Source organism: Sus scrofa, chromosome 3 (genome assembly GCF_000003025.6).
Source record: "Sus scrofa isolate TJ Tabasco breed Duroc chromosome 3, Sscrofa11.1, whole genome shotgun sequence".
NCBI classification, from domain to species: Eukaryota; Metazoa; Chordata; class Mammalia; order Artiodactyla; family Suidae; genus Sus; species Sus scrofa.
The window spans coordinates 92,107,979-92,134,588 of NC_010445.4; the positions used below are offsets into that span (position 1 = coordinate 92,107,979).

The window sequence follows — 26,610 nt, forward strand, 5'->3', positions numbered from 1 at the left end:
TGATCCACTGTGAAGGGACTGGAAAGTGTATCATGATGTTGTCACAGGACCTCAAGGAACTGGCATGGGATGGTCTCTGGACCAATGGGGCCATGTGAACAAAGGCCTGAAGCTCCACGTATGCCCCCTGGACAACCACGACAGACTTGAGTGAAAAGGGAAGATCTTCCTCATTATACAGAGTCTTGAAACGCATCAGCTCAAACCGGCAGGCATCCAGAGGCACAAACTTAATAATTCTGGATTGCTCAAATTCCTGTGCTTTTACACACTTATGAAAATGGTAGTCAAGAATATCAATCCTCTTCTTTTCTGGGTCTTTTTCAAAATAGTGTTCATTACGCTTCTGCAGCTCAATGTCGTTCAAGGTTAAAAAGCACTCTGTGTTCCCATTCACAAAGCAGAGGCAAAAGATTTGAGTTATCACAGCACTTTCAACCAGTTTTCCTTCTTCTTTAGTGATTTTACCCCAAAAGTTGTCCACAATTTCCAGGGAAATTTCTTGTTCTTCATAGTTCTTCTTTGGTTTTGAAATAGCTGGCAGCTTCATCAGCTCCTCCTCCACAGTGGTCAGAAAGTCAAGGAAGTCGTGGTACTCTGTGGACCCCAACTTCAGCATCTGTTCTATGTCTGGTTCATGAACTACTTCTGTCTTAGAATGGTATTTCCTTTTTTCTGTGTAAGACACATGTTCGATCTTTACAGTATGGATTTTTCCTGCCACACTGAAGTTCTCAAGTTTGGGATCAGAAAGTCTGCAGTATGGATCGAGCTGTAACTCTTTAAATGGTTTTTCTAATCCCTTCTCATAATACATCTGCAAAATTCCTCCAGGTAAGACTTTTAGAAAAATTGGCCCCCACTGGCGAGAAGACATCATGTTCTTCTTCTCAGGAATCCTCAGCATGAAAGACCATCCAGCTTTTGGCTGACTCCTGAAGAGCATGTGGGGGACAAAGGAAGAGGCAGCATCTTCAGCATACAGACACCGCATAGACAAATTTCCAAATGAGTCTTGGTTCTCAGCGGACTGGAGATGTTCGAGTTTCTCACAGATGTAGTTGAGTGAACCCTGATTTAAGCCTTTTTGATCAATGGGTATCTCTTTGTCTCTTGCTGGAAATGTCTTTCTGCTTCCTGAAGGATCAAAGGTAGGCTGGGAAGCACTGCCTTTTTCTTTCCAAAATGGACTTGAAAAGGCACAGTCCTCCCGAAAATACTGAAACTGGGGAGTATCACTCTGGAACCCTGGGCTTTCAGCCTGGCGAGGGCTTGTTTCATCTGAAAGGCCCACTTTGGGAGCTGCATGTATACACGAGTGGTCATTGGGTAAGGAAGCATGGGTTAAACAGGTTGGTTTAGAAGGCAATAAGGAAGAATCTGCTCCTGGGATAAGTGGACTGTTTGAAGATGATTCTGGAATAGGATAAAGCACATGAGTCCCTGCTTTGGGGATGCCAGGAATACCTGGGAAGTCTTTGGTAGGTGTAGAAAGAGGAGAGTTACTTGGAGGTCCTGGACTGAAGTAAAAGTCTATGATGGGAGAGGAAAGGGGGGTACTGCTGGTGGAGGAAGATCCACTGGGAAATTCCTTAGGACCAGAAAGGTTCAGTTTAAGTCCATTTGGCCTACAGATGCCTTGGTTCTCCAAAGGGAAATTCTTTGACTTTTGAGAGGACTGAAAAGTGGGGTCATCATCAAATGTGACCCAGTTCCCTGGGTTCGTGGAGCACATCTTTGGGATCAGATTGTGGTCTTGTCAATGAATCAGATAAGACGTCTCTGTCAGAGGAGAAAGAGAATATAAAATGAGGGGGAAAAATTCCAGTTATAAGAGGTCTTAATTCTGAGAAGTACTTGGATTTAAAAGCATCCAGATTTATAGATTAACTGAGTTTAAAGAAATGTTTTAATTTAAAACTGTAACACTTTTTTTTCAGGGTCACACCTGTGGCATATGGATGTTCCCAGGCTAAGAACTGAATCAGAGCCATAGCTGCCAGCCTACACCATAGCCACAACCAGAGCAATGCTAGAGCCAAGTTGGTCTATGACCAACACCACAGCTCGTGGCAACGCCAGATCCTTAATCCACTGATCGAGGCCAGGGATTGAACCCACATCCTCATGGATACGAGTTGGGTTTGTTTCTGCTGAGCCACAATGGGAACTCCAAAAACTGTAACAATTTTGATGGCTGAATGGATTTAAAAAAACAAGTTCTAACCACATGTTGTTTACAAGAGACCCATTTAAATTTAAAGACACACACAGGCAGAAAATGAAAGGATGTAAAAAGATATGCTGCACAAATAAAAACCAAAAGAGAGAAGGGGTGGCCATACAGGACAAAAGAGACTTTAAGTCAAAAACACCCAAGAGACAAAGAAGGTCATTATATAATGATAAAAGAGTCAGCTCACCAGGAAGATATGACAAAAGTATGTATAAACCCAACATCAGAGCACCCTAATATATAAAGCAAACTTTTAAAAGCTGAAAGGATAAAGAGACAGCAACACAATAATAGCAGGAGATTTCAATACCCCAATTTCAATAATGGATAGAACACCCAGATAGAAGATCAATAAGGAAATAGAGGACTTGAACACCTCTATAGACCAAATAGACCTATCAGACATGCACAAAACATTCTCATACAACAGCATCAAAATACACATTTTTTTCTCAAGCATACACAGAACATTCTATAGGACGGATCACATGTTAGGTCACAGAAAAGTCTAAACAAATTTTAAAAGATTGAAATCATGTGAATTATCTTTTCCAACCACAAAAGAATGAAGCTGGAAATCAAGAGCAGAAAAAAGAAACTGGAAAATTCACAAACATGTAGAAATTAAGCAATACACTCTTGGACAACTAACGGATCAAAGAAGAAACCAAAAAGGAAATTAGGAAATAATTTGAGACAAACAAAAGGGAAAACACAACATAACAAAACTTATGGTATGCAGCAAAAGCAGTACTAAGAGTTGCAGTGGTAAACATTTACATTAAAAAAGAAGAACGATCTCAAATAAACAACATAACTTTAAAGCTCAAGAAAATGAAAGAGAAAAACAAACGAAGCCCAAAATTAGCAGAATGAAAGAAAGAATAAAGACTAGAGAAAAAAAAAAAAGAAATAGAAAATAGACAAAAATCAAACTAAGAGTTGTTGAGAAGATCTACAAAGTTGACAAACCTTATCTAGACTGAGAAAAAAAAGAGAAAAATACTCAAAATCAGAAATGAAAAGGGACACATTACAATTAGATGTTGCAAAAATTTTTAAATGATTATAAGGGACTACTGTGAACAACTGTATGCCAACAGATTGGATAATGTAAATGAAATGGGTAAAATCCTAGAAACTTTCTACCAAGACGGAACCATAGAGAAATAGAAAATATGAACAGACCTATAATTAGTAAGGAGATTGAATCAAATGTCAAAACCTCTCAGAAAAGAAAACCTCAGGCCCAGATAACTTCATTTGAGAATTCTACCATTTAAAGAAGTATACCAATCCTTCTCAAATTCTTCCAAAAATGGAAGAGAAGGGAACACTTCCAAAACCACTTTATGAGGCCAGCATTACTCTGATACCAAAGCCAAAGATGCTACAAAAAAAAGAAACTACAAGCCAATAACCCTGATGAATATAAATGCAAAAATCTTCACCAAAAAAAAAAAAAAAAATACTAGCAAACCAAATTCAACAGTAGGTTAAAAGGACCATACACCATTATCAAGTGGGATTTACCCCTGGGATACAAGGATAGTTCAACTTATGAAAATCAAGCAATATGATGTACTACATTAACAGAACAAAGAATGAATATCACATGATCATCTTATAGATGCAGAAAAAGTATCTGACAAAGCTCAGTATCTTTTCAAGAAAAGAATCACTCAACATAGGAGGAATTGAGGGAAACTCCCTCAACATGTTAAGGCCATATGTGAAAAGCCCACAACTAATATCATACTCATTGGTGAAAAACTAAAACCTTTCTCTCTAATATCAAGAACAAGACAAGAATGTCCACTCTTGCCGTTTCTATTCCAACATAGTACTAGAAGTCCTAAGTGGAGCAATTAGGCAAGAAAAAGAAATAAAAGGCATCCAAATCAGAAAGGAAAAAGTAACACTATGTCTGATAATAGATACCATGAACTCACATAGAAAACTCTAAAGATTCCACACAAAAGAACTGATAGAACTAATAAACAAATTCAGCAAAGTTGTAGGACACAAAATCAACACACAAAAATCAGCTGCATTTCTATACACAATTAACAACCCCAAAATAAAATTAAGAATCCCATTTGCAATAACATCAAAAAGAATAAAATACTTTAAAGATAAAGTTAACAAAAGAGGAAAAAGACTTGTACACTGAAAACTACAAAGCATTATTACTGAAAGAAGCTAAAGAAACCCAAATAAATGGAAAGACATCCCACATTCATGGGCTGGAAGACTTAATACTGTTAAGATGTCCGTCCTACCCAAAGTGATCTACAGATTCAATGCAAAACCACAATGATATTTTTTGCCAGAAGAAGAAAAAAAATCATAAAATTTGTATGGAGTCTCAAAGGACTCCAAATAACCAAACAGTCTTGAGAAAGAAGAACAAAGCTGAAGGTCTCACACTTTTCTGACTTCAAAACATAGTACAAAGCTTTGATAATCAAAACAGCATGTTACTGGCATAAAGATCAACATATATACCAATATAACAGAATATAGAACCCAGAAATAAACCTACACATATATGGTCAAATGATCCTCAGCAAAGGTACCAAGATTACACAATGGGAAAATAACTGTCCCATCAACAAATTGTTTAGGGAAAATTGGATGGATATCCACAGCAAAAGAATGATATTGGACCCTTATCTTATACCATACACAAAATCAACTAAAGATGAATTAAAAATTAAACATAAGACCTGAAACTATAAAACTCCTAGAAGAAAACATAGGGGAAAACTTCATGATGGTCTTGGCAATGATTTATTCACTATGACAGCAAAAGCACAGACAACAAAAGCAAAAACAGACAAGTGAGACTACATCAAACTAAAAAGCTTATATATAGCAAAAGAAACAATCAACTGAGTGAAAAGGCAACATATGCAATGGGAGAAAATATGTGCAAATCATATATTTGATAAGAGGTTTAACATCCAAAATATATAAGACAGCTCGATAGCAAAAAAAAAAATAGTAACCCTATTTTAAAATGGGCAACAGACTGGAAGAGACACTTCTTCAAACAAGACATACAAATGGACAACAGGTATATAAAAGGTACCAACATCACCTCAGAGAAGCAAATCAAAGCCACAATGAGAGGTTCCCACTGTGGCACAATGGGAATGGCGGCATCTCTGGAGTGCTGGGACACAGGTTCAATCTCTGGCCCAGAACAATGAATTAAGGATCTGGCATTGCCACAGCTGCGGTTTAGGTCAGAACTGCAGCTCGGATCTGATCCCAGGCCCTGATTCTGGACCTGAAAACTCCAAATGCCACTGGGAAGCAAAAAGAAAAAAAAAAACAAAAACTGAAAAAACCAAAGCAAAATCACAAGGAGATATCACCTTACACTTGTTAGGATGGCCATTACCAAAACAAAGGAAAGCAACAACAAACAAACAAACAAACAAGAACCCACACACAAAACACAAAAAAATAACAAGCGTTGGCAAGGATGTGGAGAAAATGGAACCCTTGTGTACTTTTGGTGGGAATGTAAAATGCAAAACAGTATAGAGTTTCCTCAAAATTTTTTAAATATTAACTACCATATGAGAGCTCCTACTGTGGCTCAGCGCATTAAGAACCCAATGTTGTCTCTGCAAGGACATGGGTTCAATCCCTGGCTTGCTCACCGGGTCAAGGATCCAGAAAGCTGAAGCATCGGTTCTAGGTGTGGCTCAGATTTGGGGTTGCTGTGGCTGTGGCATAAGCCCCAGCTGCAGCTCTGATTCAACCCCTGGCCAGGGAACTTCCATATAGCACAGGTGCAGCTGTTTAGAAAGAGAGAGAGGAAGGAAGGAAGAAAGAAAAGAAAGAAAAAATTTTAAATTAAAAAAAAAAAAACTATCATATGATCCAGAAGTCTTACTTCAAAAGAATTGAAAACAGGATCTCAAAGAGCTATGTGCATTCCCATGTTCACTGCAGCATTATTCACAATAGCCAAAGAGTGAAAACAACCAAAATGTTCATTGTTTGATGAATGGATAAAGAAAATATAGTATATACATGCAATGGAATATTACCCAGCCTTAAAAAGGAAGGAAATTCTGATGCATGCTACAACGTGGATGAGCCTTAAGGTCATTGTGTTAAGTGAAATGAGCCAGTCACAAAAAGACAAATATTGAATTATTCCACTTATGTGAGGTATCTAAATTAGTCAAATTCATAGAAGGAGAAAACAAAATGGTGGCTACCAGGGGTTCCAGGCGAAGGAAACGGGGTGTTTCTGTTCAGTGGGTACAGAATTTAGTCATGCAAGATGAAAAAGTTCTAGAGTTCTGCTGTTCAACAATGTGCATGTATTTAACTATACACTTAAATTTTTGTTAAAAGGATTTAAGAACTGTTAAAATTTTGGGTTTTTTTACCACAATTTTAAAAATTGCAACATTTTTGGAGTTCCTGTCGTGGCTCAGTGATTAATGAACCCAACTAGTATCCACAGGGATGCAGGTTCGATCCCTGGCCTCACTCAGGGGGTTAATGATCAGCATTCCGTGAGCTGTGGTGTAGGTCCCAGATGTGGCTTGGATCCAGCACTGCTGTGGCTGTGGCATGGGCTGGCAGCGGTGGCTCCAATTTGACCCCTAGCCTGGGAACATCCATATGCCATGGGTGCAGCCCTAAAAAGAACAACAACAACAACAACAACAAAAATTGAAGCATTTTTTAATCAATTCAAAATGTATTTATTTGAACGATTACCATGTAGTTAGACCTTGCTAGTGCTGGAGGAGAAGATGAAAACCCAATTTAGGAGTTCCCGTCATGGTTTAGCAGTTAGTGAACCCGACTAGCATCCATGAGGACATGGGTTGGATCCTGGCCTCACTCAGTGGATTAAGGATTCGGCGTTACTGTGAGCTGTGATGAGGGTCGCAGACAAGGCTCAGATTTGGCATTGCTGTGGCTGTGGTGTAGGCCGGTGGCTTCAGCTCAGATTTGATCCCTAGCCCGGGAACTTCCATATGCCACAGGTGTGGCCCTAAAAACAAGACAAAAAGACCAAAAAAAAAAAAATTATAATGAACTTATAACACATTGACAGCTCCCAAATATGAGAGGTTTATAGTTTGGAAGCATTTTCAAATTCATAATCTCATTTATCAGAACAACCCTGTGAAGTATACATCATTATTTCCATTTCATAGCTGACATTACTTGGGTTTAGAGTCATTACCTAAAGTCACTGGTAAGAGGCAGAGCTAGGATTTTTTTTTTAACAACAGTTTTATTGACATATAATTAGCATACTTTAAATGACTACTCACTGATGTTTTTAGTTCAGTGATATTCATAGAGTTATGCAACCATCACTACTATCTAGTTCCAGAAGGTTCTTATCAATCTAAAAATAAACTTTGCCCAGAAGTCACTCCCCACTCTCCCCCTCCCCCAGGGCCTGGCAATCTACTTTCTTTTCCTATGAAATTTGTCAGGTCTGGACATTTCATTTAAGTAGAATTTACAACATATGGCCTTTTGTTTTGTGTCTGGCTTATTTTACTTAAAGTTTTCAAAGTTCATCCATGTTGTAGCATGTATCCGAATTTCACTCCTTTTTGTGGCTGAATAATACTTCATTGTAAAGATAACCCATTTTGTTTATCCATTCATCAGTAAAGGGACATTTGGTTTGCTTCTATTTTTTAGGTATTAGGAAAAATACTGCTATGAACATTTGTGTAGATTTTCTGTGTGATCATTTCTCTTAGGTATATACCCGGCTTTGAAAGAACCAGAATTTGAACCCAGGTCACTTCATCCCAATCTAGTACAGCACTGAAATTATCCTAATGACATCAGAGGTGATGAGCACTGACTGGGGCTGGGTTAACCGAAGGCTGGTCACTGCTCTGCCACTCACAGGCTGCGTGCTAAGCCCCTCTGGACACTCAGTGATTAGCATAGAATAATCTCTGAGATCCTTTCCAACAAATAATTCTATGATGGTTGACATCCAACAGAATTTTTTTTTCAAAAGCAAAAATTCTATTACCACTGGGCTTTTTGACCAAACTTCCAAACTAACAGAGAGTAAAATTCCATGAGATCTACTGACTTGAAAACTCAAAATCTGCTGGAATAAAGCCCATGAGAAAGGTATATTTTTCTCCCCACAGCCCACTTTCTCACCTCCCCTTGTGGATAGTGAAGGCTCAACCAATATAATCATTCAAGCTTGGAAAAGAGCCAAGACAAAAAGAGAGAGGCCCCAGGGCTCCACTGGGGACAGGGCATGCTCAGTGTTGTCATTTGCTAAATCTGCACATTCCTGAGGGCACAAAAACACAGTGAAGTGGCAGCCCAGGCCAGCTGGCTCTCTCTGGAGGGCATTTCACCGTCGCTGCCCTTGGGCTGGAGTTGCCATCAAACACTTTCCCTTCAAAGCCGGAAGGAGAGTTTGAATAGGATGCAGCCAGGAGGCTCAGAGGCAGGAAATCAGCAGCACTATTTCTTGATCTATCGCATCCCACCCTCTTCAGAAGGAATCCAGCCAAAATAATTCTTCGTATAGGGTGAAAGATTGTGTAAATATCTACTTTAGTTGAGATTATTAAAAAGAAAGAGAAGGGAATTCCCGTCATGGTGCAGTGTAAATGAATCCGACTAGGAACCATGAGGTTGCGGGTTCAATCCCTGGCCTTGCTCAGTGGGTTAAGGATCTGGCATTGCCATGTGCTGTGGTGTAGGTTGCAGACACAGCTTGGATCTGGCATTGCCGTGAGCTGTGGTATAGGACGACAGCTGTAGCTCCGATTAGACCCCTAGCCTGGGAACCTCCATATGCCACAGGTGTGGCCCTAAAAAAAGACAAAAAGAAAGAAAGAAAGAGAAGACTAAGAAAAGAAACAATTCAGCTTCAGACCAAATCCTATTCTGATCTATTCCAAACATTCCGTCTCATCCATTTCCCACTGGGAGTTTCAAAATTTGGAATGACGATACTGGCTTCCTCAGTTTTTGCTTATATGGGAAAAAAAAGTGATTTCTATAAGCCAGATAAAGAAATCAATTCCATTACTTTTTAAGTTACCTTTGAGCTTTAAAAAGCACACCTTGAAAAAAAATCTCCTACCTTGAAGACAAAATCTATGCAAAGTGCACTCTTCATCCTATGCGGGACTCTTCCATAGGGAGGTACTTGGCAAATGCAATGTGAGTTTAATTCAACCAAACAGAATTGTGCCCAATAGGAGCCTAAACCTTTGTGCCTGTCGAAAAGGTACAGGACTTAGATGCTGCTCTGGAGGGAAGAGCCAAGACTCCAGTTCCCTGTGGTCAAGGACAGGTTTGCTTCACACTGAGCTCCTCTTTCTCCTCTTCTGTTTTCCTCTTATGCTCTTCCCTCCCCGCCCCCTCTTTATTTTTTCTTTTTAGGGCCGCACCCAAGGCGTATGGAGGTTCCCAGGCTAGGGGTGGAATCAGAGCTATAGCCACTGGCCTATGCCACAGCCACAGCAATGCAGGATCTGAGCCGCATCTTCGGCCTACACCACAGCTTACAGCAACATCAGATCCTTAACGCACTGAGCGAGGCCAGGGATCAAACCTGAAGCCTCATGGTTCCTAGTCAGATTCGGTTTCCACTGCACCGCAACAGGAACTCCTGCTCTTCCTTATTAATCCTTTTACAGGTATTTCCATTCCCTCTTACTTCTTTTGCCCCTTCCCTCACTATATGACTTCATCTTTCTATTTTAGTCTCAAAGCATCTCCCACCCCTGTCGGTTTTTCCCAAGTCAACCACTAGAATCAATTTCACCCAGCACTTTCCTTTCCTCCTGACCCATCCTCACCCCCATCAGGGAAAAGGGGCCACATCCTGTCCAGAGCTTTGGTCTGCCCAAGACCCACTGGGTCTCAGGAAGGGATGAGAAAGCTCAAAGTCAAGAGATCTAGAATGGGTCTTCTTTTAATCATCTGCATCCCATCTACTTCACGAGATTGGAATCCAAAAGTATTCCAGCAACAGCACCTATCAAACCTCGGAATTTTCTTCTCTGCGATGCAAATGGAGTAGGATGTAAACACAGATCTGTGCCTCCCATAAGGGCCTGAATGCTACCATTCCAGAGCCCCTTCCCAGGCAACATCTCGTTTAAACTTTACAACAACACAAAGGGGACCATAGCACTTGAGTGCCTTCTCCAAAGTCACGATCCAGTTAGTGGAGAGCTGGGAACCCAGGATGCCTGGCACCAAATCCCTAGCTACCTTCCTCTGAAGCAAAGACGCCTCTGGTTCAACTCCGTTTTTCCTACCCGACATAACACTTTCAGAGGTCTGTTTTCAGTCAATCTGGATTATCTTAAACTCCTGGAAGGCAAATCCAGACAAACTTCAGAGACAGTGCAAGACACCAAGACTCCAAATGAGGCACCAGTAGAAAAGGAAATTGTATTATTTGTCTTTATTAGAGTTGATTTACAGTGTTGTGTCAATTTCTGCTATACAGCATAGTGACCTAGTCATATATACATATATATATATATATATATGTCATACATATATATACATTTTTTTTCATACTATCTTCCATCATGTTCTACCCTAAGAGATTAAACATAGTTCCCTGTGCTGTACACTAGGATCCCACTGTTTATCCATTCTAAATGTAATAGTTTGCATCTACCAATCCCAAACTCCCCATCCATCCCACTTCCTCCTCCCTCCCCCAGGAAAGTGCATTATGGTGGAAATTTCTAGAAATCAATCTCTGAGTTTGGAAGGCTTCTAGGGGAGTATGTTTGCCTCCCCTTAAGATTATCAGACATTCTTTTCAACTGCCTATTTTCAAAGCAGCATCAGAGTCCACTGAACATAAGCAGAAATTAAAAGTCAGTGCACATGCTTATTCACATGGGAATAACAAGGATGTAGGTAGACAGCGGCTCTCAACCTTGTACCCGGACACACATGACAGTGGCATTCGGAAGCCTAGCACAGTTCCCTCGGATGTGCCAAGAGTTTAACAACCCCAAAATATTTAGGGAAGCCCTAAAATAATGAATTATCCCTACTATTCTAAATGCTGGGTCAGCAAAGGAGGGTCACAGCAAACATGAGAAAGGCATTTACACACAATTCCTGCCCCTCACTTTCTTCCACTGAAGAAATCATACCAGGAAGACAAGTATTACATGATGTCACTTATAGCTAAAAAAAATTGTACAAATGAACTTATTTACAAAACAGAAACAGACTCACAGACATAGGAAAAAACTTATGGTTACCAAAGGGGAAAGGAGGGTGGGAGAGAGATAAATTAGGAGCATGGGACTAACAGATATACACCACTATACAGTAAACAGACAAAAAGGATATACTGTATAGCACAAGGAATTATATTCAATATCTTATAATAAACTATAACAGAAAAGAACTCCCAAAATATAGATATATATATATATGTATAACCAAATTACTTGCTGCATACCTGAAACTAACACAATATTATAAATCAACTGTTTCAATTTAAAAAATTAAAATTAAAAAATAAATCATACTGGAATTCTTATAAAAGTACTATAGAGATTGTCATACATTTATCCTAAATTATTTTTAAAAGTAAATCTTTCACCAATAGAAACACTGTAAATATTATTGATAATATTGCAAACTATTTACAATAAGCCTTAGGAATAAAAAGCACTGGTATGGAAAAATGGTCTCACCAAAAAGAATTTGTGGATACAAATTTTCAAGTTATTGTAAGAAAAATCTATATATTCTTTGAGAGTCAGAGCTTTTTCTGACTTCAGGACAGGTCATGTCTCATTCATTAGGGCAGTTTTGTCGTTGCTGTTAAGATTGCTATTTTTTCTATTATAGTTGATTTACAATGTTGTGTCAATTTCTGCTGTGGGGCATTTTCCACATTGCCTACAAATGTCTCACTCAAATATGCAATTCAATAAGTTTTTGACTGAGTAATTTTAAATGGGCTTGTCAGTTTCCCATTAAGTAATTCTCTATATGGCCCTCTTCAGTTCAAAAAAAAAAAAAAAAATCCTGAATTTTGGAGTTTGGCAGAAATGAGGGTATTCTGTTCAATGAAGTATACCAGCAGACATTTACCAAGTACTTACTAGGGGCTCATAGTCTGCTAAGGTAAGGACTGTGTGTGAATAATCTTATTTAATCCTTACAACCCCATGAGCAGTTGATACAATAATGTATTATAATATAATAATAATAACAATAATGTCTTTTTTTTTTTTTTTTTTTTAGAAAAGGAAAGTAAGGCTCAGAGAGGTTAGGCCACTTGCCTAAAATCACCCAGCCAGTAAGAGGCAGACCTGGACTGTGGCCAGGTCTGTCTGATCCTAAAGTCCATGCTTGGCAGCATCCACCACCCCAGAGGTCCCGAGAGACCCAGTAACTCGGTGGTGTCATCAGGCCACCCTTCACTAAGGAGAAAGCTCCAGTGCAAGAGCCACCCCTTCCTGGAGCCAGGAACTCTCTAAGCTGGAGGATGCTGTTCTCACCCAAGAAGAGCCTATTTCTCCACCAAGCCATCCCCAGTGTCTGCCCTGGGACATCAGGCTGTGGGAAAGAAACTCTGAGACAGTTGTTCTCAAGAACAAAAGCCAAGGAGCAACTGGGGTCAAGTCTGAGAGCGGCTTTCATAATTCAGCCTGCCCTACTTCCCGTCCCTTCTCGACTGCATCTACCCATCATCCCAGTCCTAGTGATGAACAATTTTTCAGACTTGCTGCCCAACACATATTTAGGTCCACCTTCTCTTCAAATGACAATCTTGGTACACTGTCCAATTCCTCAAATGCTGCTGAACTCCCTGCATCCGTCCTTCTTTCCATTCATCCCCCCACCCCCTCTATTCTCAAGAGTCTACTTCTGCTGTTCTTGGTGGTTTTCCTTGGCTTTTCTTCAGAAACCATTCAAATAAAGTACAAATATGAAGTTCTACCTTTTCCAGCAGATCATCAAAATCAGATTAGAGGCATCTGGTTGTTGGATGAGCATCCCAGGAGGTCTGCAGCTACAGATTCTGTCCCCAATTTGATGGGTTGTATATGGATGATCTCAAGGGTCTGGCTTCTGTCTCTGCCAGGTGCTGGGGAAGCACTGATGCTGGAAAGGTATCCAGCAGAGCTTGGCACCACCAACCCCTAGCACTAGCCTCCCGCTATCAGCCCCGCCCAAACTGTCATTGTCAGGCTGACTCCTACTCAAGCCCCATGAACACATCTGGACTCTTTGCAACGCCCTCGCTTCTGCAGAGGGCTGAATTTAGGCCTTTATGCCCGTGACTTTTTTGCTCTACAGCAATGCTGCATAATCTAGAGAAACAATGTCATGTCAGTTTCTGTGTGGTTTCATTGGCTGCCCCCCAAACTAGGAATTCTCCAACTCTCCCTGGGGCTGGACTCAACTGTAATAGGGGAACTAGGCTGGAGGTTCATTTGAAAGAAAAAAAAAATGCCTCCCTCTTGTTTTGTGTGCTTGGAGGTCTGCAATCTAGTTACCCTTCTTACATTCTGGGATGCAGATCCCAGAAACAAAGCCAAAGTCAGCGTGCAAAATGCATCCATGAAGAATTTTCCTAAAGCTTTGTTTATGACATTCTTCTAGACTTTCTTAAAGTTTAAAATATTTTAAAATAGTCTTCTAGACTTTTTTCCTTTTAAAGGGGAAACTAAAACTTTGAAACAGGAGAGAATCATAAGACAACACAAGACTTAGTACAGTGAAAACCTTTGCAGAGCACGCGCTCAGCTTAAGTGGCAGGAGAGGTGTCCACTGCGTGTACTGCATGCATTAGTAGTACATATGTTCTACAGCCCACAATATTTAATCACAAACACATGAGGCATTTAGTTCAGCTATGTGACGGGAAATACCATATGTAAAATATTAAACCACAGCAAAACCTATCCATGCCTTCCAATATTATCCGTGCTGGTTCCCTTCCTGCATGTGGCTGGAGGCTGATGAATAAGGTTAAAAGCTGAAAACCAGACACCATGCTCCTCACCCACAACTCAAGACTCAGCATCGCTCCCTTCTCAAATAGAGTGATGTGATTCCCCAGGGCACATGTGGCAGTGTCTGAGGACATTTTTGGTCATTACAATGGGACAGTGCCACTGTCATCTAACAATTTGATGCTGCTGGACATCCTAGAATGCACAGGGTAGCCTCACAGCAAAAAATTATCTGGCCCCACGTATCAATCGTGCTGAGGCAGAGAAATCCTGCTCCACACTAAGCTCAGTGAGCTGAGTGTGGCGAACAGGGTGTCCACCCTTCTGCATGTGTCTACTTTGTGCAAAGTGAATCTTAGACTTCAGTTCGGTGATTTGTCCAAGAGCCTCAACCAGAAAAGGGTGCTGTCAGAATGGAAGTATGTTGGGTCCCAAATCTCACGCTCTTTGCACTACTCCACAGTGAATACCAGAACCGGTATCAGAGTAGGAGAGCGGGCAATAAAGGAAAAATTTTTAAAGACTTGACAGGACTTGGACACCAAATGCGATCTAGAAAACACAGGAAAGGGGAAGTCTGGATCTTAGAAAAGTAGAGACAGGAGCGGCAGGAAGAGGAGCTGGGCTTACACAGGCTGGGCAGGTCTGAGGCACACCTGGGTGGAAATACCCAGCACGGAGCGAGAAACTCCAGACGGGACCTAGAGAGAAAACCGGAGGCCAGAGAGGTAGAAGTGGGGGTCTTTCTCGGCAAGGTGAGAGTCGAACGCAGGAGAGAAAGGGATAGGCCACAGGACGCCCAAAGCTGAAGAAGTGGCTCACTTTATAGGAAGAGGACAAGTAAGGGAGAAAGGAAGACACGCTCGAGAGGCCAACGTAAAACAAGGAGGTGCAGGACCACTGCCCCAGCAAAAACAATGTCCTCATGGGGTCTTGAAGAGCTGCAGAGGGCAGGACAACAGAGACAGATGACCTCTGTGTTTAGAGATGAGGTCAATGATGACAGGGGTGCGGGTGAGGCCAGACTGCCAGTCTAGAAGCAATGGAAGCATAGATGCTAGGGTCCATGGGCAGAGGCTGGGCTCGGCTGTCTTTATCTTAGTTGCCTCGCCACCCCCCCTGGTTTCTGCAGCTCTGGGGGTATGTTGTTTCCCCAGTGAACTGATTTCTGGCAGCCCTCAAACAGCCCTCCTCTTCACACTAAACCTACCTCCCAGTCTCGGAAGCACAAAAGGGCCCCAGGGCCTCCCACTCTCTGAAAAATCCAGCCCACCCCTGGCTGGGAAGGAGGGAGACAAGTGAGCCTTCATGCAGGCGAGGGCCTGCAAACAGGGCCTGCTTTCAGGGCTCCTTCTGGCATTTAAATTCCTGTGGGTTCCCCAGGGGAAGAGCAAGGCTCCAGAGCAAGAGCATTATCTCCATAGAGGCCCCCAGGGTGGGGCTGGGGTGCGGCGGGTTATTAAAAGCAGCTCCTATATTTTGATTCTGAGTTCTCAAAGGAAACCATGAAAAAGATGGGGATAAAGTTAGCTGAAGGAGGTTTGGCTCAGATCACACATCTGAAATATGCAAATCTCCTTCCCCTCTTCTTCCCCGCCAGCCCACGGGACCTCCGGAAGTGAAGCAGAACGTCCTGGACGTTTGTAGAACCATAAAGAGGATGCCTCTCTGGACTTACATATTTAGTTGGGGGGAAACCCAAATCAACTACTTTGCTGTGAAAATTGGTCACGTAATTTATCTTAATAACCATGTAATTGCTTTTCGTGTTTTGAGAGGAGGCAGTAGCTAAGTGGCCCAGAAAGGCTATTTAATGCTTTAAAATGTGACTCTGTCCCACACAGCATTCACGCTGCGTTCAGACTGGAATGGTGAGTGTGAGAAGTCAAGGACCATCATCTGCCGAAGGAGATGCGGGGCCTCGACCCTTGGATGCAGGGCTTTACAGGCAGTCGGCCAAACATTCCGGCACAGATTCTACCCCACACCCTTGCTCATTCATTCATCCAATAGGTTACTGTGCCTTCTCAGTGCTGGGGCCCGGGTGAAGCATCGTGCAGACCACAGAAATGATCAAGACCTGAATCATGGGTCATCTGACGAGGAGAGAAGGGTTTAGAAGTTGGAGAGCCCTCTGAACTCCAGTCCTGCCACTGACTACCTCTGTGACCAGGGCGAGTTACTTTAATTCCCCGAACCTCAATTTGAAACAGGAATGATAAATGCTAACTTTTAGGGTCTGTTAGGGACTGAACTGCATCCCCCTAAATTTCACTGGTACCCCCAGAACCTCCAAATGTGACTACATTTGAAGAGAGGGCCTTTGCAGAGGTGATTAAGTTGCAGTGAGGCCGTTAGGGTGACCCCTGAGGCACTCTGAATGGTGTCCTTCTAGGAAAGGGTCAGGACACGCAGACACCAGGGATTCGAACACACAAAGAAAAAACCATGTGAAGACACACAGAGAAGGTAGCCTACCACATGCCAAGGAAAGAAGCCTCAGACAAAACCCAGCCTGCAGACACCTTGGATTTCCAGCCTCCAGAACTATGAGAAATACACTCCTGTTGTTGAAGTCACCCAGGCTGCAGTGTCCCATTACGGCAGCCGGACGGGGTTCTTCCACGTATTAAATAAAGTGACATCTATAAAATGGTAGGTGCGTGGCAGAGATCGTAAGTGGAGCCTGCTATCACTACAGATTCCTGTTCCTAATGTAACCTATGGGGCCTTCCTGAGACAGACCCCTCCCCCAGTGTCCTGTGCCTGCCTCTCATTTATAGAAAAGCTGTGGTCCTCCAGGCCTCCGCTGAGTCACAAGGCCTGGTTAAAGAATTAGTGATTGAAAGGATGTAAACACGTAGAGGCAAGAGTAGCAGTTGGGCCAAGAGAACTGTAAGAATTTAAATAGTAAATCAGCCACATGGCAGTCACAGAATCTCTAGCTCTTCCCCCTAACGCCGAGATAACTGTATCTGATGCACTCACTTCCTGTTGTTTTATCAATGCTAATCCCACCAACCACCACCAAGCGGAAGAAGCTAACCACTTGATGATGAGCACAGGGCCCCCAAACCAACCAGAGCCTGAAGCCTGATAATGTGACACCACCCTGTTACCTCATTGACCAATCAGAGAACTGTGCACAAGCTGACCACACCCTACGACTCCCCTCTCTCAACTGGACTTTAAAAATGCTTCCCTGAAGCCCATCGAGGAGTTTGGGTCTCTGAGCACGAGCCACCCTGTTCTCCTTGCAGAACACCTTTCTCCACTCCAAATGTTTTGGTTTGTTTGGCTTCCCTGTGCGGCGGGCACACAAACTTGGGTTTGACCTCACTAAGGCGTTTAAAAGCTGGTAAGAAAGACCAGAGGAAGCAAAAAATGCCAGGCAGAACGTGCCCACCCTCTTACACTAATGTGCACTGGGAGGATAGGAGAGGACAGTCCTGGCTTAGGGGCAAGAGGCTTCCTGGGGAGGGGCATCTGCTTGGGCAGAGACGTGGGGCAGCAGACGAGGCAACAGCGATCATACCCTCTGCCCATGTGTCTGTGCCTTTGAGTCACACGCCAGTTGACAGCAGCATAAAGGAATTTCTCCCACTCGACTTCATTCATTCCACTGAGCAGACACAAAATCCAGTTACACACATGCTGATCATCGCTATGGCAGGTCTCCTCTCTGGCTGTCCAAACTGGGCCACAAGCCACGGAGATGACCTCAGAGGTGATCAGAGTGTGTGTGTGTTCTCCAAATCAAATGAATTTGGGTTTATCTGTGGCCAGTCTGAGGCTATCGCCCATCACCAAGTTCACCTGGCAACGACCACATCAGCGGGAATACAGAGGCAGAAAGCACTGACTTGCAGAGAATACAAGCATATTTACATCGCTCCTCACCCCTGTCGGGAATTCCATGAATGTGTGTGTGTACACACATGAATGTATGTGTGGATGCAAGACTTGCCTAATTCCAAGAATAAGGAAAGGTTTTTAAAAATCACTTATAAGGACCAAGAAGAGAAGATCAACATCTACTTGGGCTCTTAGTCTGAAATGTAGATATCACACGCAAAAATAATATGTGTCTCTAAATCCACAGGGAATGCATGAAAAATATGAATTTTATTGTAGTTCAAAGGCCATTGAAAGCTTGAGAAAGAATTTTGCACTTGGAGCAAAGACTGATTGGATATGTCTAAGTGGACGCAAATGAATGGATTTGCCAACCAACACTGTAGCACCGGGTGCTGGCTTATATTTAAACTTAGGGATTTCTAAGTCTCAACCTGGGGTGCTTGAGCCTGTGGCAGAGTGACTGCCTTCATCCTGACTCTGAGTCCCTATTTATTTATTTGTTTGTTTGTTTATTTTTAACTCAATGAATTTTATTATATTTGTACAATGATCATCACAACCCAATTTTACAGCATTTCCATCCCAAATCCCCAGTGAGTCCCCATTTAAATGAGTAACTTCCAGCCTCCTCACAAAGCAATGGGTGGTGGGGGGCTCTGCTCAGCCCTGCCCAGTGAGGCCCCTGACAGAACCAACCCAGCACGGCAAGGGGCCTATCCAGCCTCTAAGATGCCAAGTCTCCATTGCACACCAGCCAGGGCTGGCTCTCCGGCCACATCCATCTCTGCACCAGATCTTCAAACTATTGCCCACAGCACACAGAGGTCCCTCTTGGGAAGGTCCCCCATAGCTGCTTGCCCAGCCTGGGAGCCAGGAGGCCAGTGTTGGAGGCTTTGTTCCAGTTCTGCTTCTCTCTGCCCTGAAAGTTAAACCAAGTCACTGCTAGCAAGTGGTTTCCGAGGGCCCTTAAACTCTAACAATCTAGGAAGTTGAATTATCCCAAAAAGGGATATACAGAGAAGTATGTGCCTCCATGAAGACCCCCTTCTATCAAAACACTTTAGAACTCCTGCAAGCATACTTCAACTGGAAAGTTTTCCAAAGATGGCCATGATGTTATCTTCCATCTAATGCCCTTCTGAAAGGTCACCTTGTCCCTCTTCCATTGAGAGGGGCGCTCTTTTTCATCTCCCCTTGAATCTGAGTGGGCCTTTTGCTCCTCTAACCAATAGAAGGAGGCAGAAGTGACACTGTGATGTCTCTTGGCCTGAGCTGACCCTGAAGCTGACCCCGCTTGTTGAAGTCCTAAGGCACCATGTGAGAAGCCCAAGCCATGGAGGAGCCACAGTGAGGTGCTATGTTGGACATCCAGCCACTTGAGCTTTAGGTGATTCTGGCCCCAGTCACCATCTGATCACGGGGACCCAAGAGACCCCAACTGAGCCCTGTCAACCCATGAACCAGGAGAGAAAGAAATTGTGCTTGTTTTGTTTGTTTGCTTTTTGTCTTTTTAGGGCCACACCCACGGCATATGGAGGTTCCCAGGCTGGAGGTCAAATTGGAGCTGTGGCCACTGGCCACAGCAACCTCAGGATCCAAGCCACATCTGCAACCTATAGCAGAGCTCACGATAACACGAGAGCCAACCCACTGAACGAGGCCAGCGATCAAACCTGCACCCTCGTAGATACTAGTCAAATTCGTTTCCACTGAGCCACGATGGGAACTCAAAGAAATTGTGTTAAGTTTCTCTTTTTTGTGTGTGTGGTAAAATATACATAAATTTTACCCTTTTAACAATTGTTAAGTGTACAGATCTGTGGCATTAGGTATATTCCCACCTGTCTCCCAAATGTTTTCATCTTTCCAAACTGAAACTCCGTACCCGTTAAACACCAACTTCCCATCTCTCAATGCCAGCCCCTGGCAACCACTATTCTTCTTTCTGCCTCTGTGAATCTGATGATTCTAACCACTTCATATAAGTGGGATCGTACAATATTTGTCCTTTTGCGCTGGCTTGTTTCATTTAGCATTATGCCTTCAAGGTTTATCCTTGTTGAATATGCCAGAATTTCCTTTCTTCTTAAGGCTGAAAGAATGCATACCACATTCTGTTTATCCACTCATGCATCAGTGAAAACCTCTACGCTTCGGAGTGGTTTTCTGCAATGACAGATAATTGGAGCAAGGATAATGCAGCCCTAGGAGAGCAGAGCAAAACTCTCAGGCAAATGTCAGGACCTGGAGAGTGTGGCAGAAACACACAGCACCAAGCACTCAACCCCCCAGAATAGGTGACTGGCCAGGAAACCAGGTTGGAGTTCCCAACAGCACTTGTCACAGTGGGCTGGGAATTTCCTGGGGTCTCCATTCAAGGCTGGAAGCAACCCCAGGGCAGGTAACTGGAAGGATCTTATTCACAGCTGGGTGCCCTGCCCTGGCACAGATTGACAGATCCAAGAAATGTTCGATAAATGAGGGGTAAATGTCCCTTATGCTGAAGCTAGGTTCTGACTCATCCCAGAGTTTTTTCTAGGCTCCCTGGAGGGCAAGGGCTGTGCCAAGCAAAGTACTGAAGAGCTGCTTCTGGCTGGAAAGGAATGGGAGGTGGGGAGGTGGAGCAGAAGCAGAAGGACATTCTGACAGGGAAAAATCCACAGCCAGGCCCCAGCTTCCCAGGAAACTCAGTCTCCACCAAAGCACCCACCCCAACTTAGGCAACATAGTGGGGGCTTCAGTATCCAGAGGTGTGGAGGCCCCACTAGGAATGCATGCTGGGCATCAGATAGAACCAACAGGATGAGGCCTCTCAGGAAACAGCCTTGCTCAGCTTGTTGGGCCCAGTTCCCAGGGCCCAGAGCAGTAGAGCCTCATGTGCCCATTACAGGGGTAGATGTAGGGCTTCAAGGAGCTTGATCTATGGTTGCAGTACAGGCAGTGGGGGAAGGGAAGGGGCCTGGAGCTGTGAGCTGAGTTGTACATGTGAGCCCTGGGAGTTTGGGATAGCAACCTTCCTTCACTGCAGAAGGACCCAGGCTGGTGGCACAATGACCCTCTCACCCATAACCACTTTACCAAGGAAATCAAGCCCCTCCTTCCTGCTGTGCTGCTTCAGCCAGCCACTTAACTACCCGCCCCTCCCCAGGTCAGGATGCACCAGAGCACAGATGTTAATTCTAAATCTAAGAGATGGACTTGGACTTAAAGTGTGAAAGCCACCCCTACAAATGCCCACTTGGGAGGTTAACAAAAGAGTTCGATTGCATTTCAACTCTTCATATAGGTCTTCCAGCCTCTAAGATAAAGTAAAATCTTGGATAATAACCACAAAGGCATCTTTCTCTATTTCTCTTCAAAGCATACATACACCTCAAAGGTAAGAAACCACTTACTATGAGGAAAGCAGTTATAAGTACCAGTAAAAGAACTCAGAAAACATGGATTTGGGACTTGGCTCAGCTTCTGAGTAACTGAGGGGATTTAAGTAAACCAGTTCCCCCTTTGGGCCTCAGTTTCCTAATTCATGAATGGAGAAAAACACTATGTATCCTCACGGTTTGTTTATGTGTATTAATAAGAATAAATATGAGCTGTATAGATACATAGACAGATATGGATACCAATACAAACACACACACATGTGAGGCCCTCAGATGAAAAACCATAACTATGTTAGAGACTTACTTATGCTCAGTAGGTGCTTGCTGATACTTGCTGAATAAATAGCTGAATAACGCCCGATTATAACAGACTCACATTTGGAGCAAGCAGGTCCCTCTTCACATTTCAGAACCCCCAGCTAGTGTATCTACCAACTCCTAAAAGGCCACGCCTCTCCCCAGGAGGCTGAGCCCCACTCCCCATGTCCTAACAACCAAAACTCCACCCTGAACACTTTCTCCCACCCAGCCTCAGATTCTCCCAGCCTGCTCAGAAGGAGCTGGCCTGGTCTCCAGGGCCAGGTCCTGCCCCACCCAGATCTCACCCCTAAACATAGCATGAGGCCACTTCTTGGGCCAGTAGCCAAACCCAGAACCCTAGGTCTGCCCCCAGGGTCTCCATTACCTTTGGTACCAGATGGAAACAACTCATTCATTTTTCCTGGTTTTGCAGAAACACAACCACTTGGAAGATCTTTGGAAAAGGTGCCAGCGTGTCTACTCAGGGCCTCCCCACACCTTGGGCCTGACTCAACCTGTGACCTTCACCTGCAAAATTAGGCTCACATGGGGTCTTACATCTACTTAAGGGGCCTTAGGAAGCATCACATAAGGGGAGAGACTTGAAAGTTTCCTTGAAAACTATGAAGCACTCCCTAAGTTCTATAGCTCTTGTCATTCTTGTTAGTTTATATCACTGTTCTCAGACTATGAGTCTCTAGAGCCCTGGGATAGGTCCTGGGGTAAATTCTTTTGGTACAGTGACCACACACAGAGAGAAAAGCCTGATGCTCTTTGTGACTCCAGTGCTATTAGCAAATAGAGTGTGATCTCCCGACAGCGGCTGGGATGGAAATCAGGAAACCCAGTTTCAGCCTCTTTGACCCTGCCAGTAAATTAAGCGCATCGCTTCAGCTCTCCGGGCATTTTTCCTCATGTGCACAATGGAGCTGACAAGCCACCCACATTCCTATTCGCCAGGATACCAGGCGAGCAAAGAATTTGAAAGGAAAACAGTGCACAAGGAGAAATGCCATAGTATTCTGTGGGCATGGAGAGCTGAGAAGGAAGTGGCAAGAAAGAAAAAAGAAAGGGGAAAGGAAACAAACACAAGAGGGAACACATATGGAGTGAAATGTGAGGCTGCTGAGAAGGCAAGGACGGAAGGCCATGGACGACCCCAGCACAGAAAGTTTCCCCCAAGCCTGAGACTCAGTGTCTAGATGAGATTTACCACCGAGACATGTGAAATCCACCTCTGAGGGGTGGAGGGGAGGAAAGACACCTGTGCATCACCTTAGGTGGCACAGGACACTAGAAGCCGAGGCTCACTGCTGTTACTCCTACATCTTAGCAAGAAGGTAGATGAGAAATTAAAGGTCTACTACCTGTAATAATTGCAGAAAGTCTCTGGAGAGGCTGGGGCCAGGCCACATTCCAGCACAGGAGGGGCCAGTCCAGGATACTGCACTTTAAAGGGGACATCCAAAATCAAAAGGGTTGGAGTTCCCGTTGTGGCACAGCAGAAACGAATCCAACTAGGAACCATGAGGTTGCAGGTTGGATCCCTGGCCTCGCTCAGTGGGTTAGGAATCCGGCGTTGCCATGAGCTGTGGTGTAGTTCGCAGATGTGGCTCAGATCCTGCATTGCTGTGGCTGTGGTGTAGGCTGGCAGCTGTAGCTCCAAATGGACCCCTAGCCTGGGAACCTCCATGTGCCGTGAGTGCAGCCCTAAAAAGACAAAAAAAAATCTAAAGAGGTCTCCAAAGGCTGATCACCAGCTGATCACAGTAGGGTGTACTGAGCCCACATCACAAAAGGAAATCTGAAAGGGTTTCCCTAAACAAGATTTGGGGAAGACATGAGAAGCAAAGCCTCTCTTAGAATCAGGGGAAAAAAAAAAAAGCTTTAAACATCCTCCATCTGACCTTCACAAATGAGGAATCTCCCACCACATCTCTGCTGAGGAATTACGCAGCTGCGGTGGATCTTGTAGTAATGGAGACCTCATTACTCTGTAAGTGAATTCATCTCATTACCGTTTGGACAGCATTACACTCTTCTCCTGGCTATTAACCCCAAATTAACCTCCTCCTGGCTTCCATCGATGTGCTGGGGGGTGGTGGGGTAGAGGGACACAGACTAAATGCTTTTTTACCTACTTGTTCATCAGACAACTGAAGAAAGCAGGTCTTGATGACTTGTACTGGATCTTCCATAGACTCTCCGGAGAGGGGCACATTTTCAGCACGCCCCTGAAAGCATGATCTTCAGCCCCTGTCAGTGCTTCTTTGCTAGCTATCTGACCTCAGATTGCCATCGGATGCTGACGACTGCCCCTGCCTTGCTCAGGGCATCCCATCCCCACCAGGACCACTAGCTCTGTGCTTACTTTACAACCAAGGTCTTGGCCTTCTGCCAGTGTGGACAGACTCTGGTTCATTTTGTGGTCTTGGTTTTGCTGCTCTGCCCAGTGCCTAGGGCTTGTCATGAGCATGCTCAATGATGAGGCAGAAAAATGTGAGTCCCAAATCTATGCCACCTATTAGAAAGCAACTGGTTACTTGATTTTAAGCCTTCTGATAAAGATTGAATCTAGACTGTTAAAAAGACATTAAATATCTTTTCTAATACCTCATTTGACAGGTGAGGAAACAGAGGTCCAATAAAGTAAAGCGAGCCACCTCAGTAACAAAGCTAAGAAGACAAACATGAACTAATCTTTGGTTTCCCAGCCCATGTTCTTTCTACTGCCACTCAGAGAAAGTGAAGCTACACTGTGGCTCAGAGTACATTTGGGAGTAAATTTTCCATAGTTTGTGTGTATGTGCATTCATTCTTTCTTTGACTCAATAGGCATTTACTGAGCACCTACTATGTGCTTTGTAAATATCCCAGTAAGATTTAATGTAAGCTTCCATAGGGATCTACATCTTGGTCAATGGTGTGTGTGTGTGTGTGTGTGTGTGTGTGTGTGTATTAGTTAATTCTTTCACAAATGCTCACATTCACTGGACAATATGATACCGGAGCACCCTTAACACTATGCTGTGCATCGGTACAAGTGAAGTCACAGTCTGCTGCCCCAGGGCAGTCTCTGTCTAGCAGGGAAAATTCTCAAATGTTATGCTAATGTGACAAAACACAATGCAGGGTACTGTGGCACTTAATTAAGCCAAATGCTTCATTAAGGTTGGTGCCCGTGACTGTGGTAGTGCCTGGAATTGTGGTAGGAGGAATAAAGCTACTGGTTCTAGTGGTGGTGCAAAGATGGGGAGGCAGGAGGGAACCTAATTCTGCAGACAGATGGGCAGGGCTGGAGCCAGGAGGTAATGTGGGTGATACAGAGAAAGAGACAGACAGGTGAAGAAGGTACAGAAGCCCTTCTGTATCATGCTAAGGAGTTTGATTTTATTCTAAAAGCAATAGGATTCATGAAATAATTTAGAGAGAGAGAATAAATAAGATCAGGTAAGAAATTTTAGAAAGAAAGATGTGACAGAGGAGAATGGACTGGAAGGTGGTGAGGCCAGAGGCCAGGAAACCAGATAGGAAGCTATGGCAGGAATCCAGGAAAGAAACCAGGATTAAACCTGATGGTTCCTGTCTACAAACACTTAGTTTTAAAGGCTGGAATATAGGAAGAGAGAAGAGATAGTTTTCATTGTGTGTGACCCTAAGCTTTGCAGAACCACCCTAAATTTCCCTAAACTGTGAAATTTCATCTCTCAATTTCCCTAAAGCTTTGCAATATCGGGTGTCACCTTCATGATTCTCCATGGTGACATGGTGGCACCAGAAGAGTGATGTCAGCCAGCATCACCACCAATCATGATGTGCAGGAGCCTCAAATAGAGCAGCTTCTCCATAAGTACGTGATGGCTGCTTGCATGAGCTACACTGTACCAAGAAGGATGGGGATAGAAGGAAAAAGGCAGGTAGTTAGACATGAGCAGGGTATTCAAAGGGGCCAAAAACTTGACCTTCAATAAAAAGAGGGGCAATGTGGGGCTTCCAGGCCTCTTCAAGGAGATAGAACTCAAAGCCTCTGGCCGAAATAAGAATTACCAGATCCTCATTATTACTCCACCTCCCCACCTTTAAGCAACCTGGCCTTCTCTACTTCCTGCTCCCTACTAGGAAAGGTATGTGGCCCACTCCTATAGGCGCATCATACGCCCCCAACCTACCAGCAAGTGTATCTTAAGACCCCTCTTTCCCCAACCAAGCATCAGGTCCGCAGTGTATCCTAAGACCTCACCTTTCCTTGGGCTATAAAAACAGATAGGACCACGTGCCCAGATCAGCTCTCCCTGATTGTCAAGAAGTCACCCCTGTGCTAGCAGCATCTCTCAATAAACTTTCTTCTTTCCAAAAAACAAACAAACAAACAAAAACAGCGAAGGGATGAGGATGGACAAGAAGGTCAAGGTCCCAGGAGCACAAATAAATCAAGTCAGAAACAAGACAGACAAAATTTCCTGGGGAGTGTGAGTTATAGGAACCGGTTCTCCAGGGGAGCAGAGGTGAAGAGCACAAACAAGACTAGGGAACAATTAAAAGAGCTGGCACCTCTTTTCAGGCAGTGAGATTCTGTGGATCTCTCTAGGAAGGATGCAGCTGGGGGAGCCCATACAGTGCCCTTTGAGAATCAGGGAAAGGCTATTCCAACAAGCAGGCCCCAAGCGCTTGAGTTTGCAGCCGGGCTCCCACAGGGCTGCTGAGAGCCTGTGTACCCGAGCTCAGGGGCCTGTGTGAGGGGATAAGTAGGAACATCTGGCAGGAGAGAGAGTGGGGGAATGTGTGGGTGGGGATGAGGCAAATCGCAACAAGCAGGGGGCTGTTTAAAGCTAAG

The 26,610-nt window shown here is 43.8% G+C and overlaps 1 protein-coding gene across 1 annotated transcript in view; it reads right to left on the reverse strand.

The window, feature by feature from the left end:
- The window catches only part of STON1 (stonin 1), a 53,624-nt gene that overhangs the window by 16,216 nt on the left and 10,798 nt on the right, over positions 1 to 26,610 (reverse strand). The window contains 1 exon segment of the mRNA XM_021088288.1: positions 1 to 1,782. Within this exon segment, the coding sequence (XP_020943947.1) occupies positions 1 to 1,735 (1,735 nt within the window). The 5' untranslated portion in view covers positions 1,736 to 1,782.